General features: G+C 35.0%; 1 protein-coding gene across 5 annotated transcripts in view; it reads left to right on the forward strand.

Moving 5' to 3' along the window:
- RPS6KC1 (ribosomal protein S6 kinase, 52kDa, polypeptide 1) overlaps positions 1–15752 on the forward strand; it is a 240061-nt gene that overhangs the window by 67625 nt on the left and 156684 nt on the right. For 4 of the 5 annotated variants that reach the window (XM_011929408.1, XM_011929404.1, XM_011929406.1 and 1 more), the window contains one exon: positions 11248–11610. In XM_011929408.1, the coding sequence (XP_011784798.1) occupies positions 11319–11610 (292 nt within the window). In that variant the 5' untranslated portion in view covers positions 11248–11318. Of the gene's footprint in view, positions 1–7488; positions 7567–11247; positions 11611–15752 lie in introns of all 5 variants that reach the window. The other variant, XM_011929407.1, reaches the window with a different exon arrangement.

Raw genomic sequence — 15752 nt, forward strand, 5'->3', positions numbered from 1 at the left:
GTTAATCTCTTGTTTTATTCCTCTATTAAGGCACACTTGAATTTATAGGAAAATTAAAATATGTACATTTCAGCCTTTGGATTTCTGTAACTAGTTTTTTTTCAGGGAAGGTTACGGTATTAAAAAAAGATTTGGGGACGGATAGGAGGGGTTTTTAAAATCAAAATAGATAGATTTGTTTTAGCTGGCTTAGGTTTGGTTTATTAAAGGTAAAATAATAGATTAAATAGTATTTCTTATCAGTAAGAATTTATGGTGGAGGAGGATGTTTTATGAGGATGAGGTAGCCATCATCTCATTGTAGTGCTATTTTTGTGAGAGTATGTACTCTGTCATACAGCAGCAGCCACGCTGACGTAAATCTCTTGCAGTAAATTTCCATCGTGATTTGGTAATAGCAACGTGTTCTTATCTATTATGTGGGCTGATGCACTTACATTTTTTTTTCTTTTGGTACTACCATATTGAGAAGTGGTTAGCTTTTATTGTTTTTCATTGTACTTTCCATTGACTTAACATCTATTTATTTAAACTTTGTGTTGTGTGTAATGCATGGGGCCCACATGCCCAGGGGTCTTCATTGAGTTCTCAATACCTTTGACTCCACCCTGATTCTGCCAGGGTCATAGAAAAACATTGTTGACAGTAATTTTACTTTATAATCTATTATGGTTTTTTTTGGGGGGGGTGGTGGTAAAATAATCTTTTTTGTGACCTATTTTAATCAGAGATCCTTGTGAAGGTTTAGAAAATCTAGTCCCTACTTGGGATCCCAATGTGATTTTAATAGAACTAGTTTCTTTGGAAGGTGACTTTTCTGGATAACCTAAGCTGGCTGTTGCCTCAGTTTCCCTACTCCTGAGAAAGAGGAATACACATTTTCCACTTGATTCCATACTGATTCTGTGACACCCAATAGAGAACAAGTAGGAGAGTTAGAAAGATTTGTAGGAGAGGCTGGGCATGGTGGCTCATGCTTGTAATCCTAGCACTTTCGGGAGGCCAAGGCAGGAAGATCACTTGAGGTCAGGAATTTGAGACCAGCCTGGCCAACATGGTGAAACCCCGTCTCTACTAAAAATACAAAAATTAGCCGGACAAGGTGGCTGGTGCCTGTAATCCCAGCTACTTGGGAGGCTGAGGCACGAGAATTGCCTGAACCATGGGGGTGGAGGTTGCAGTAAGCCAAGATCACACCACTGCACTCTAGCCTGGGCAACAGAGTAAGATTCCGTCTAAAAAAAAAAAAAAATTATGAGAGTGTTCAATGAAGAGTACAATAGTCGGAAATGCAGAATGTTTCTTTTCTCTATTTTTTTGATAGAAGAATCAAAGTTTTTGTGATACGGGAGTAGTTATATTCTTCTGATACCTACTGTAAGCTTCTGTTATTAGGTCAGAGTCAACCATGGTGAGAGAAGGGTATCTCGGGAGCCTATTTTAGTGCAAGGCAATCATGGATGCAAGCACTGCAGAGATCTTTCTGTTCTTTGCTATAGTCTAGGCCAGAAGGGGAGAAGCATAATTATTAGGAATGAGTTTGCTTGGGATGGTATTCTAAAATATCGATGGCTGTTCAAGGTGAACAGATGGCTGTATTAATGCTAAAGGAGACACAACCTAAAGCCAGGGTCAGCATGTAGTTTATTGTCCAAACTGAGACACTTCTGAGAATTATAGACAGTGCTATGAATAGTTATACCAAGGCCGCGAACATGACACAGGACAGCCGCAGGCAAATTGAGCTGGAAGGGTAACCCTTTCTAAAGCAGTTGTTTCAGAGTTTACCTGTGAAGTTTCAAAAAGATGTGTTTTGTTTGGAAGTATTTACCTTTTAGGAATGTGCTTTTATGAGAGAAAGTGGGGCCAACATTTCTGTTAAAAACACGGAAAACGACTTATGACATTTAAAAAGAATGTTGACATTTTATCCTGTCAGTGTGGTTTAGTTTTTCAACTGCGTTACCATCTCTGAAACACACTGTGATCCATGAAGAATGAAAAACATGGAACTGGAAATGCTGTTAATGGTTATGTTGTTTTTCTCCCCTCCCTTTAAAAGTTGTATGCCTGGCAAATTCATCCTGCAGAAAGATACTAGGTTGATAAATACAGATAGATAAGTGTGTCAGCTTGCAAATTCATTGTTATTTGAGAGGGAAAATGGCTTTTAAATATCCTAAGGTTGTTTGGCATAATGGGAAAGTGGAAGATATACTTAATACCAAAAGGTTTGCAAACTCTGGAGACAACCAGGGAGAGAAACATCAAGTAGCAAAAGAGCAGGAAAGTCAGCAGCCAGCCAAGCCCCACAGGTATGCAGCAAAATGGAGGGTTGTTAGAGGGATCGTGGTGACAAATGCTTCAGTTTTGGATTTAGAGCTAAAATGTGAGGAAGTGATTCACCCCTTGAAAACTTCTCTAAGTGTACTGTTTTAAGCCGTGTTTTAAAGGTGGATTGTCGTTTTTCATATTTGTGAATTAGCTAGCTGGTGGAGTGAGCCGGAGGGGGTAAACCTTAATATATAATCTGCTGTTTCAATGTTCTTTAGTTACAGTTAGAGTGACATGGCAAGTTGATCACTTCTCAGAGAACAGATGTAGAGGTGAAGTGATCATTATTTTTGTTAATACCTTAAAAATGCAGTTGACAGATCCTAATATACTTTGAAATGAAAGTTTTCTGAGGAAAACATGAAGATCTGGATTTCTGTTTATTTGTTTTGTGATAGGGTCTCACTGTGTTACCCAGGCTGGGTACAGCCTTGATGTCCTGGGCTCAAGTGATTCTCCTTCCTCAGCCTCCTGAGTAGCTGGGACTACAGGCAGGCGCAACCATGCTTGGCTAATTTTTCTTTTTAAATTTTTTGTAGAAATGGGGGTCTCACTATGCTGCCCAGGCAGGTCTCGAACTCTTGGATGCAAGTGATTCTCCTGCCTTGGCCTGCCAAAGTGCTGACATTATGGGTGTGAGCTACTGTGCCTGGCCTGTTTTTTAAAATCACGGTTACTTTGTAGTAGCATGGGATAGAGAAACCCCTTTAAGGTTTTGTAAAAAAAAAGTTGGTGATAAACTGGTAAATATATTTTGTTTAATATGAAATCGAAAATTAGGAAATTATTTAGTAGGTTTTTAAACAAAAAGTTAATACTGTTTTACATTTTAAAAATGAAATCCTGGTTACTCTTGATCTCCTTTGTTCAAAGAAGTTAAACTATATTTTTTCAAAGATGAAAGAAGATGTAATTTGTTGCTAACATCTTATTTCCATTATGTCTGTTTCAACTTATGTCTTTTCCTTGAATTAAATTTAGCTGTGAAGTTACTAGGACATTTGTGGAAACCTGTCCAAATCAGTGCTTATCAGTTGAGCTCCTTGACATATTTCTCTCACCTGTTGGCCTTTTTGAAGGGTGTAGATTGCTTCACTGCCATGCTGGCCTCGATATCAGAGACTTGGATGTTGGTATAGTCTCATGTGGCAACCTGTGTCATTTCCTCTTCCTAACACATTACTTTTCAGTTTGAGGAGGGACATTTTTTCTGGTTCATGCAGCAAATGAGAGAAAATAATTAGGTAATTGTAACCATAAAGAAAAACTGAGTGATCAGCTTATTGTATGTAGCAGATCTTAAGAATGAATATACTTAAATGTCTTCTGGAATAACAAAATCTACCCCCGCTTTTTTTCTGGCTGGAAATTGTGGATTAAGAACTCCCCAAATGCTTATTGTAACAATTGTAGAGATACAAAAGGATCTATTAAACTGTCTTGAGTTAACCATTTTAAAGTAAATGAAATGTACATTTTGAGGATAGCATCTATTGCTGGTCTTTGTAACGGATCCCTTAAATGACATTAAGCTCAAGATTTGTATGTTTATTTGATGGCAGGTGGGGGTAGATTTTGTTATTCCAGGAGACATTTAAGAATATTAGTTCTTAAGATCTGCTGCATACAATAAGCTGATCACTCAATTTGTCTTTGTGGTTACAGTCACCTAATAATTCTTTCCCACGTGTAGACATGAAGATTGTGATTAAGCTGTGTTAAATTGAATGCTGTTGATTATATTTAAAGCACTGGTTGGTCTAATTGGAAAGATGTATAGTTATTTAAGTTTGAAAAAATCATCTGTATCAAAATATCATTTATTATGTCTTATTATTTGTGTTATTTTCATTTAATAGATTTAAACTTTGACACTTTGAGGAAGGTTATTTTAAATAGGAATATTTGTCACATGATTGGTTACTTAATAACCTAAATCTATTTTCAAGACAAACTTGAAGTCTATTTACTACATGGTGTAGTTTAAGCTGACAAAATATAGAAAGTATTAAATATTAATTTAAATGTAAATGTATAGAAAGTGCAAGTAATTTAAATTAAAAGTAAAATTAAGTGCAAATGTCCACTAGGTGGCACCATGAGAACTCTAAATCTTGTTACTGTCATTTTTCTAGGCCCTTTGGTGTTACGTATATTAGTATATCTCTTGCATACTCCGCTGAAAGAGATTCTGTTTTCTGTTATGTGCTTGTTTACCCAACTTAATTTTATTCTCTGCCCCTAATTGAATTTTCTTTGGTAGTGGAGCTTGACAAAAAAGAATAGGTCATTTTTTTTTTTCCCAGATAATCACAAATGAGAATGTACCAGTGTGTGTAACTTATACACATGACACCGATGATAAATATTGACTCTTAAAAATTCTAGGGCTATTGAGGATAATATTGGATATTAGGAGTTTGGGGGTTAGGTGGGACAAATAACAGATTATCATGGTATGCTATGGGAATCATTAGAAAATGATATACTTAAATGTCTTGTTTTACAATACAGAGTTTGAATTTCAGAGAAGTTTAGCCATGTGCCTAAGGTACTCCAGGTATTTGATAGCACTTACAGAACTATATTTTGAAATGAAGAGATTCCATTTTATGGAGAGGAGGCAGGGAGAAGGCATATTTGGTATAGAAAATTCAGCATGAGCTACTTGCATACTGGTAATGGGCTTGATATCCTGGAGGCTAGAGAAAGTTATGGAGAGTAGCAGAGTACAAAGTTCATTTGGTAAAAAATGAAGCCAAGCAATGGATCTTTATTATGATAAAATAGCAGTATTAGGGTTGTAATTAAGATTGCTGTGTTGTTTTCTGGGCTTATTTTGTTGTTTTACCAGATCTGTATGAGATATTCTGATGCTCTTTTCATACATTTTCAAGGAACCATAAACATGACCCAAGAACGTTATAAAAATGTGAAACTTCAAAGGAAATGTTCTTCTTTGTAACAATAGCATAGGGAATCACATACAGGAATCTTAACTAGCATTAAGTTTTAGATTTTGGTATTCACTTAAAATCATATTTATAAGGGCTTCTTAATGGAAACTGATATGTGTGTCTTCTACCTTAGGGTAACCTTTGTTCTGCTGGCTAGATAACTTGCTTTGTGCATGGAGCATGAGTCATTGCTACTAGGAAAAATAGAAATTCCTTTTTGTTGACTATGGCAATATTTGAACCTCAGGGCTCAGTGAAAGCTATCAGCTAATAATAATGAGGCCATGTATTTTATATATAGTCACCCATGAGAGACCACCTGTTGTTCTAAAGGAAACCGATCTCTTTTTACAGATGGTCTTCAAATACAGATTTCTGATAGTTTATAGTATAAAGATGTATTCTATGGCAACTCAACCTGTTCCCCTGGGGCCTGTCTTTCAGAGATGGTGTCCTAGACAGATTTCACTATACTGCCCTACTCTGAGCAGTTCAAAGCACAGAGGTAAGGGTAGGTAGGTGAACTGGGATGCTAAATAAACGCCTATGTCTGTAGCTGCTTTTTAACAAGTCACCTGGGGCCCTCTAATAGCCCTGAGACTTGAATTTCTGTGATATGAACCTGGAGGCAGAACGCTTTCATAGAACCTTTGACTTTTTCCCCTTGTATCACTTCCAAAAAAAGCTTAGGTTTTTGCCTTGATGGTGTTGGTGAAGGATGCACCTTTTACTCTTGCGATGGCCCAGAGGGCCTCTTTAAGTATGGGGTTGACTTCAGGTTGGTTTAACTTTTGACAAATAGTCTCTATATTATATCAAATGTCAGTAGTTGCCCTGCCTTATCCACAGTATCCTTCCTACCTGGACTGAGAACCTGTCACTTGCTTGTTGCTCCCTGTGTCTTACTAGTTAACTTTTTTCTGGGCTTTAGGGAGCTAGTTTGCGCTTCGTATGATATTTATATGTAGCTTTGTATAAAGTAAGTTGAATCGTAGTGTGATTTCTAGGAGTTGAACAAGCACTGTATTAAGCAGATGTGTAAAGTATATAATATAAATTAGGCATTGAATATTTACATATAGTATGTTTATAAATAAGATTCATTGCTGTGGTGGTGAAGGGAGTTTTTAAATGTTATCTTCCTTGAACTGGCCGGAAAATACTTCATTGAGAAGAAGGGAATTTAGAAACTGCTTAAATATGGAAGAGAAAGATACCAGTGAGTACTAGAAGATGATTAGTTGCATTGTATGGTCGAGGAGATATGGTAGGGTTAGGCTTTTCAGGCATGGTAAGGTGCAACTTCAAGAGGAGAGTTAAAGGAATAAGGTGGGCAAGGAAGAGGTGTCCGGGGTTTGCCTGCTTTAAACAGATCTGTCTTTATACTCATGTCTAACTCCTTTTTTAAGTTTGGGATTCTTGGCACTAGCTGCTGGTTGATCCATATAGGTTTATATTTCACAAATGATGTCTGTATAACTTTCTTTTACTCAAATAAATTCCCAATATTGGCCCCTGATGCATCTCTTTTGATATCTTTCAGATACTGAGCTTAAGGGCTTACTAAATACACAAAGTATATTATTAAAATCTATATTATAGAATTACCTATAATCTTACCATACACAGAAAATCACTGTTAATAGTTAGTGTGTCTTTCAAGCCTTTTTTCTATGTGTGTTGTTTTTAAAGTAGAATTATAGTATACATACTCATTTGTAGTTTGTTGTTTTTGCATAATATATCAAAAGACACTTTAGCATTAAATATTCTGTAAAATGATTTTAATAGCTGTATAATATTTTATCATAAGGAGATATTATAATCTATTGTTAGGAATTTGTTATTGCCACCTTTTTACTAATTTTTGTGATGGACAGATGGACATTCTTTTATGTAGATCTGTTTTGTACATTTCTGATTGGTTTTGGTATAAATTGCTGAATTTCTGGGTGAAAGATAGAAGCAATTTTGCACTTTTGATATGCATTGGCAAATTGTCCTCTAAAAAGGTTAAAATAAATGTCTTTTTATTTCTCTTTGCTGCTTCTGGTTTGGCTATATAAATTTCTCTTTTTTATCTGCTGGGGTGTATGTGTGCTTGCTTTTAAAGATGCTGAATTAAGAAATTATTTAGAATTTAAAAAGGAACACTTTGTATAGAATGTTTATTTACTTAATCTTACTGTCTTTCTAGGTATTTTAATCATCTTACTTTTTTGATCTAATCTCATTTAATTATGATTCTCATTGCTAATAAAATATGATTTGAAAAGTAAGAGGAAATATGACTATGGTACTAGTTTTTTTGTGGTCAAAAGCCAAGAAACAGAGTATACATAACTTTGCCCTCTTGCCCTTTGGTGTTATTGTTATTGTTAAAAGGAAAAATGGGGCAAAACATGAAACAGAACAATGTGATAGATGGTGTGAAGGTTGTAGTGACAAGACACCAGAGAACAGACAAAAGAGATCTCTAATACAGCATTTCCTTTCTTTTGTGATTAGCTATATAAACCGGAACTTTTTTCAACCTTATCTGTTTGTTTATTAGTTTCAATGGGCTAGGTTATATATTGGCATCATTTTAGGAAATAAGTTTACATTGAGATACATAACATGTTTTAAAATGATTTAAGAAAAATCGCATAAAATTTATATATATTTCTTAGGATAATAGGTAAATAACTTTGTAGATTGCTATAAAAGATTCTTATTATGAAGTACTGTTACTGTCTGTGTGATTGAAATGTCAGAGAACTGAAAAGATTTTCACTAGGCTCAATGAATCTCATTTGAGATTGTCGGTTTAATGAAATCTGTTGCTTTTTGGGAATAGAATTTGTTCTTTTTGGGCATTCTAAGGACTTGAAAAAAGTTGGAAATGAGGATATATATTGACAGGGTACCAAAGCGGCATCTAAAGCTGATTGGAAATTTGAGCTTAGTGGCCAGTAACATGTTTTTACCCTAACTTACTTTATTTGATATGAAGTAGGCAATTTGAATTTAAAATAGAGGTTGGCAAAACTATGTTCTGTGGGCTGAATCTGGCCTGCCACCTGTTTTTGTATGGCCTGAAAACTGAGAATGGCTTTTGCATTTTTAAATGGTTAAAAAAATTAAAAGAATATGATTTTGTGATTTTGTGATGGGGAAATTATAAGGAATTCACACTTCAATGTCTAAATAAAGTTTTACTGGAACACAGCCATGCTTATTCATTTATATATTGTCTATGGCTGCTTTTGCACTATAACAGCAGTGTTGAGTAGTGACAGAGACCACATATGGCCAGCAAAGCCTAAAATATTTACTTTCTGGCCCTTTATAGAAAAAGCTTGCTAATCCCTGATCTAGAATTATATAGTCTAATTCACTTTTAATTTTGATTTAGTATATAATCCTGAGGAAATCATTTTCTTTTTAATTTTTTCTTCTGAGAAACTTGGCAGATAATGTTCAGTGGTGAATGCGGATCTCATAGTTATTTCTAAACTAGTTTTTATATAACTGTTGTCAATCTTATTTAATGATATAGATCACTGACTCTCAAATGTAATCTTCAGATCTCTGGGTGTTTCCGAGATATTTTCAGGGAGTTCATAAAGCAAAACTATTTCGATCATAATGCCAGAACATTCTTTGTCTTTTCACCATGTTGACATTTGCCCCGATGATGCAAAAGCCGTGGTAGGTGAAACTGCTGTGCTTGGGCATGAATCAAGGCAGTGTCACCAAACTGTAACAGTACTCATTGCACATACTTATAAAACCAATGCTAATTTTTCCTAAGTAGTAGAAACTGTTAATTTTATTAATCTTAACCCTTGTTACTTGTCTTTTTAATATGCTGTGTGAAAGAACGAGAATTATACATAAAGCACCCTGCATCCTGAACTACAATGGTCATCTGGAGGAAAAGCACTTGTGCAGTTGTTTGAGCCATTAGCTGAAGTAGCTGGTTTTTTCATGGGACACCATTTTGCTTAAAAGAACAATTGGCAAACTATCATTATTCAGACTTGTGTATTTGGCCCATTTTTTCTTGAAAGGGAGTGAAGTTAGCTGACACTTCAAGGAAAACAACTGATATTATTTGTTGCCAATAATAAAATTGAAGTTTTCGATTCAAAATTAGGATTTTCCGATAACCTCTGTCTGCCACTTTGGGTTTGACAGTTTCTCAATACTTAAAGAATTTTCTGATGAGATTAGTAGATAATGAAATGTTGACATATAATTTTTTGGGATAATGAAATGTGCTGTCAGCATTTGGAAGATCTTTGTAACTAAGGGAACCAATATTTTCAGGATGACCAATGGGTGATGTTATAAATTCATGCACAGGTGAAAGATCCATTCAGTGTGTAAGAGAGACCAGTGGATCTGAATGTAACGGGAACAAAAATTTCATTCATAGGATTTTATATTCCACATTATAACTAAGCTTTAAAAAACTGTCACTTGTTGAGTTTTGGTGTAGTATCAGAGAACAATATTCATAATTATTTGAAAAGGCTAATACTTGTTTCTTTTTCAGTTACATTATCTATGTGACATTTCCTTCATATCTTTCATCCGAAACAACATATGGCAACAGATTGTGAGCAGAATCAGATATGAGAGTCTAGCTATCTTCTGTTAATCCAGACATTAACAAGATTTGCAAAAATGTCAAACAATGCCACTTCTTTCACTGACTTTTTTTGTTTTGGAAAATATAGTAATTTTTCATAAAAATTATGTTACCATGTAATGGGGCTTTAATGCTTTATTTTAAACATTTCTAGACTTCTTTTCTAAATATCAGTATTGGTATTTAATAAATATTCACAGATACAATTCACTGAACAAAAGCTTTGTAGAGTCCACAGTGATTTTGAAGAATATAAAAGGCAGTCCTGAGAGCAGACAGTTTGATATGTATTATAGATCATGCTCGTTTACCATGATGTCAGTTATATGAACTAGGAGAAGGAATTTTCACTGCTAAATAATTCAGTAGCACCTATTACTTATTTTTTGTCTGAAAACTCAGGGGGAAAAATACCTTTCCAAAAGCTTGTAGAAGAAGTTAAGATAAAATGTCTAAAAATTCCGTCTTTAAGAAATGCTAAATAGTATACATTTTCCAGATATGGATGGCTACCTAAAAGCACACTTCTGAGGACGCATTGTATAGTTGTTATATAGTTACAGGTTAAGTATCTCTAATCTGAAAATCTGAAATCTGAAACACTTCTGTCCCAAGCATTTCAGATGAAGGATATTCAACCTGTTTATATAATTGTTATAAAAGTTATAATATAATGATAGTCTATTATGCTTTATATGCATTCACTCTATTCCTCATTTAAAGTCTTGCATAATGAGTAATACTATCGAGTAACCTGCTGTTGGTCACATAGTGAGTTTTAAGAGCTGGAGCTGGGCTTGGTGGCTTATGCCATCTAAGCTACTCAGGAGGCTGAAGTAGGATTTCTTGAGCCCAAAAGTTGGAGTGCAGCTGAACAACATAGCAAGGTGCTGTCCTCAAAAAAAAAAAAAAAAAAAAAAAAAAAGAGAGAGAGAGAGAGAGAGCACTGAGATTCAAGTACTTTTTCCTTTATCAAAATGCTATTATTTATAGCAACTGTGTGTACAGGCAGCAGTTTTCTGTAAATAGCTTACATGATCTTGTGGTAAAGGTTCTTTTTGATAACCAAACTAGATAAAGATTTGTCTTCAATTTTAGTTTGATGGTTAAGGCAAGAAGTTGTCTTCCAGAGTTACAGAGAGACAGTAAAGTGAATGGACTAAGCCGAAACAAATTGCTAGGCACTGACTTCCATCAGTAAATTATAGCCTTCCAAATTGACTTGGATAATACGAAAAATGAATAATTAGTATGATTTGTATTCATTTGGCTGATTCTCAATTTAATATCTGTTTACTATTGTGATCATATTTCTAGGCTTCTCCAGTGACAGTGATCTGGTATCTCTTACTGTTGATGTGGATTCTCTTGCTGAGTTAGATGATGGAATGGCTTCCAATCAAAATTCTCCCGTTAGAACTTTTGGTCTCAATCTTTCTTCGGATTCTTCAGCACTAGGGGCTGTTGCTTCTGACAGTGAACAGAGCAAAACAGAAGAAGAACGGGAAAGTCGTAGCCTCTTTTCTGGCAGTTTAAAACCCAGGCTTGGCAAGAGAGATTATTTGGAGAAAGCAGGAGAATTAATAAAGCTGGCTTTAAAAAAGGAAGAAGAAGATGACTATGAAGCTGCTTCTGATTTTTATAGGAAGGGAGTTGATTTACTCCTGGAAGGTGTTCAAGGTATGATTTTATGTATATTAATATGTTTTGGCATGCTCTTTTGTTGGTACATGGGAAAAAATTACATACATATATCTTCTGTTTAGTCTTATGGAAATAATACTGAAAATGAGAAATTACTGAAGCTTAAAAGACCTATGTATGGGTATATACTTTAAGTTCCATGAGATGTTAGACATTATTGGAGGTGCTTAACCCTCTATTTTTAATCAATTAATCCACAAAAACAGGATTAAAAAAAAGTCAACATGTCTCGAAGTCTCTTGTATGAATAATAATCTTTCTTTTCTGACTTGAAAAGGCAGTGTTTTACCGGCCTTCATCTCTCTCAGGAGTAATTCACAGAGATTCTTGATAACCTGAAGAGACAAAATGAAATGGATTTTTAAACTAAGAACGTAAAAGGTTCTTGGGTTTGCCTACTATTCTGTTCTCTGTAGTTGTAGTAAATTCTCATTTAATTAATGGAGGTGATGTGGGACATGTAGAGCTGAATGTAACCGAACGTCTATATACAGAACTTACTTTTTTGAATATTAGCTATTGTTTTAACCCTTAAATTTTTCCTTATAGAAGCAGAATGAAGCATTCTGCGTTTGGTTACATGACTTTTTAGATGCAGTATTCAAAGATTGATACTGACATTCTTCCAGTGGTTTCATTTACAGAAAATCATCATTTTCATTTTCTGTGGTCTTGGATTTGTCAGGACCATTCAGATTATCAGTCTGCTGTATTGCTAACATTTTTTAATGACAGTACTTCTCACTATGCCTAGTATCCTGTAGTCCAGAAGCCTTTTGTAATTTCTGGAGTATAAACTTTCAGTTTTATAAAATGGTGTACCTGTCTGTTTATGGAGGGTCCTATTGCTTCTTAACCAGGATTTTGACCGTTTCTCTTATTTTTACTCCCACTTTCTGATGCCACCAATTCCTGAATTTTTGGAGAGTTTTACCATGCCATGTAAATCAGGCACCTCTCTTGATTTTCTTTTAGTAACCTCTCATCCATCTACCTTTTTTTTTTTTTAATTATATTCCCATGGCAGCTTTTATATTCTAAAATTTTGTACCTTCTCAGTTTCTTTGTCCTTGTGGGGTTTTGTCTTAAATAATTTTTTTGACTGCCATGTTAATAGAGTTTCTGGAGGGAGAATAGCTAAAGAAATGTGTTCAATTTGCCATCTTCAACTGGGAATTCAGATTTCACAATTGCTACTTAATTTTGGTGGGCCCGAGGATCAAACAGCTATTAATGTTTTGTGTATATAGCAATAAGAGGAGCTGGAGTCTTGTTTCTTTTTTCACTAGTTATTGTCTTACTGAAGTTGCTGATATAACTATTTGGAACCTGTTAACACAGCTTCAAATAATTGATTCTAAATTCATTTCTCATTAATTTTGTCATCTTGACATGATCATATAATAGCTATCACTTTTAAGGTTTCTAATTGATAATCTAATTTTGAAGTTACTTGTTTTCATGCTTTGAGGGAAAGATCATTTTCATCCTAATTTTATTTTTCAAATGGTTTTATGATGTTAGTTTTTTTTTGTTTTTGTTTTTGTTTTTTTTTTTGAGATACAGTTTCATTCTGTCACCCAGGCTGGAGGGCAGTGGTGTGATCTCAGCTCACTGCAGCCTCTGCCTCTGGGGTTCAAGTGATTCTCCTGCCTCAGCCTCCCTGGTAGCTGGGACTACATGTGTGTGCCACCATGCCCAACTAATTTTTGTATTTTTAGTAGAGACAGGGTTTCACTTTGTTTGCCAGGCTGGTCTAGAACTACTGACCTTAGGTGATCTGCCTGCCTCGGCCTCCCACAGTGCTGGGATTACAGGCGTGAGCCATCGCACCCGGCCATCTGTTAGGTTTTTTGTTTGCTAGTGGAGCATTCTGGTCTTAAAGATCTATTCATTTTTATTCTTTGCCTTAACTCTCATTTTAGGTTGGGAGTTTAAAATCGGTATGAGTTATAAAAAATTCTGCTCTGACATTTTTCCATTTCTTTTCAGATAATTATGTGCTAAAACATCACTGGTGTTTAATTGACAAATAAAACACATCAGTGTGGTCAGTGTGACATTTTTCTAAGTTATTTGCATTTAATCTTAGAACATTTCATAATGTTACCACTTGATGGCACCAGAAAAATAAAAATTTGTGCTTCAGAATGAGAATTATAGATGCATGTCAGAAAATAACAAATAATGTGTCATTTGGTTAGTTACTTTGCTGATTATGGTAGTGAATTGTTTCTCCACTAGAACTTGATACCAAACCTACTAGACTGCTATTGAAAGGAGCATTACCATTTAAACATATCTCCTATTTAATGCATGTTTGTCTTTTTGAAACCACAATATCCATTCCTGCTCTGGATTGGTTTCTGTTGTTAATATGTCACAATTCCAGAAGTTAATAACTGACTAAATTGATTTTAGTCTTTTATTGTTTATTCATAATGTGATCAATTTTTATTCAGACAAACTATGGGAACCACAATCATAGAAATCTAATTTTTAACCAGTATATAAAAGAACCTTTGTTTCAGTCCTTCTGGTTACACATTTGACCCTGTGTCAAATGTAAGGTCAGGACAGTGCTTCCAGTCCATGGATTCTGTACTAGCATACTAGTCACCATCTGACAGACATATGGACATTATCCTTCAATTTCTGGGGAACCTGGGGGCTCTAGTTGTGAGCTTGATTTGACCTTTATGCTCAGAAGAGATGTTTCCTTGGGTGAAGTTTGTTCTAGGGTGACAAAACTATTAGTTAAATATCTCTATAGCCAGTAAAACCTATGAATCATTTAAATTAAACTCTTCATAACATTTGTTCTTGTGACCTTTATTGACATGGATTGGCATGCCTTATAATAAAAAAAGTATTTCTGGATATCTGATAATTCAGAGAAAATAATCTTTCAGAGCTAAGTAGTGCTTTATACAAAGATTCTTGTGGGTTGGCAAAGTTTGTTATTTTATTACTTAACTATTCATCCTAAAGAAGTTTATCTGGGTTGTTAGTAGGTCTGATAAAGATGGCTTGATGTTTTTCTTATTTAACTGATATTTGCACAGCTGAGACCACATGCAAAACACAATAGCAACAGCTCTCTTTGCCCATCCGGCAGAGAATAAGTGTACCCTGATAGTGGTAACTTTGAATTCTCTTTGAACCTGACACTTCACTTACTCCCTTTTAGAAATGGTTCTTGGAATGAAAGTACTGTCTACTCTTCTAAGTTCTCAGGTCTTTATGGATTTAAGACAGAAAATCCAAAAGTCAGAGTTGAAGGAATCAACTTGAATTTTTGAAAAGCATATTGCGATATATATCACACTTTCCTGTCCATCTTGTTTATATATTACTGAAAGTGGCTGATATGATTAATCTATGATATCTATATTAATCTATGATACGATTATTGGAGTCGTGATAATATAAAGTGATAAATGGATTACATAAAGGTATTAATAAAATGTTTAAGTAATTTATTACATGCCTGTCACTGTACAAGGTATTTTTCTTACATTATTTTTAATCTTCAAAAGAACCCTGTAAGTTGAACTATGACTGGCCATACTGGACTTTGTCTAAGGACACCAACATTTAGAGGGTGCAAACATTTAATATAATGATTCTAAAAGCTTGGCACCTAGTTAGCAAGAATAATTATTTAAAACAGGAAGCTACCAGATGGCGAGCATTGTTAGTAACACCCATCTGTGGGCTACATTATGAATTACAGAGCTGATTTGAGAGCTGGTTTTGTGTAGTTTGTTCCAGGTGCCAAAAGTACTGGTTTGATGTCTTTGTAAGGTAGATGTTGTGATCCCTGTTTTATAGGTGGAGACAACTAAGACTTACATAAATTAAGTAATTTGCTCAAGGACACAAGCCAGTAAAAGTTGAGCTAGGATTTTAATTTAGGCCTTTCTGAGCCTAAATCGTGTCTTCTTCGTATTGTGCTGTACTACCTCTCACATGTTCCCCCTAATTAGATTAGCATTTTAAAATGGAGAAGTGGGAGAATTTCCTAAGATGGCCGAATAGGAACAGCTGCAGTCTCCAACTCCCAGCGCGAAGGACACAGAAGACCGGTGATTTCTGCATTTTGAACTGAGGTACTG

This window comes from Colobus angolensis, unplaced genomic scaffold (genome assembly GCF_000951035.1).
Source record: "Colobus angolensis palliatus isolate OR3802 unplaced genomic scaffold, Cang.pa_1.0 Scaffold81, whole genome shotgun sequence".
NCBI classification, from domain to species: Eukaryota; Metazoa; Chordata; class Mammalia; order Primates; family Cercopithecidae; genus Colobus; species Colobus angolensis.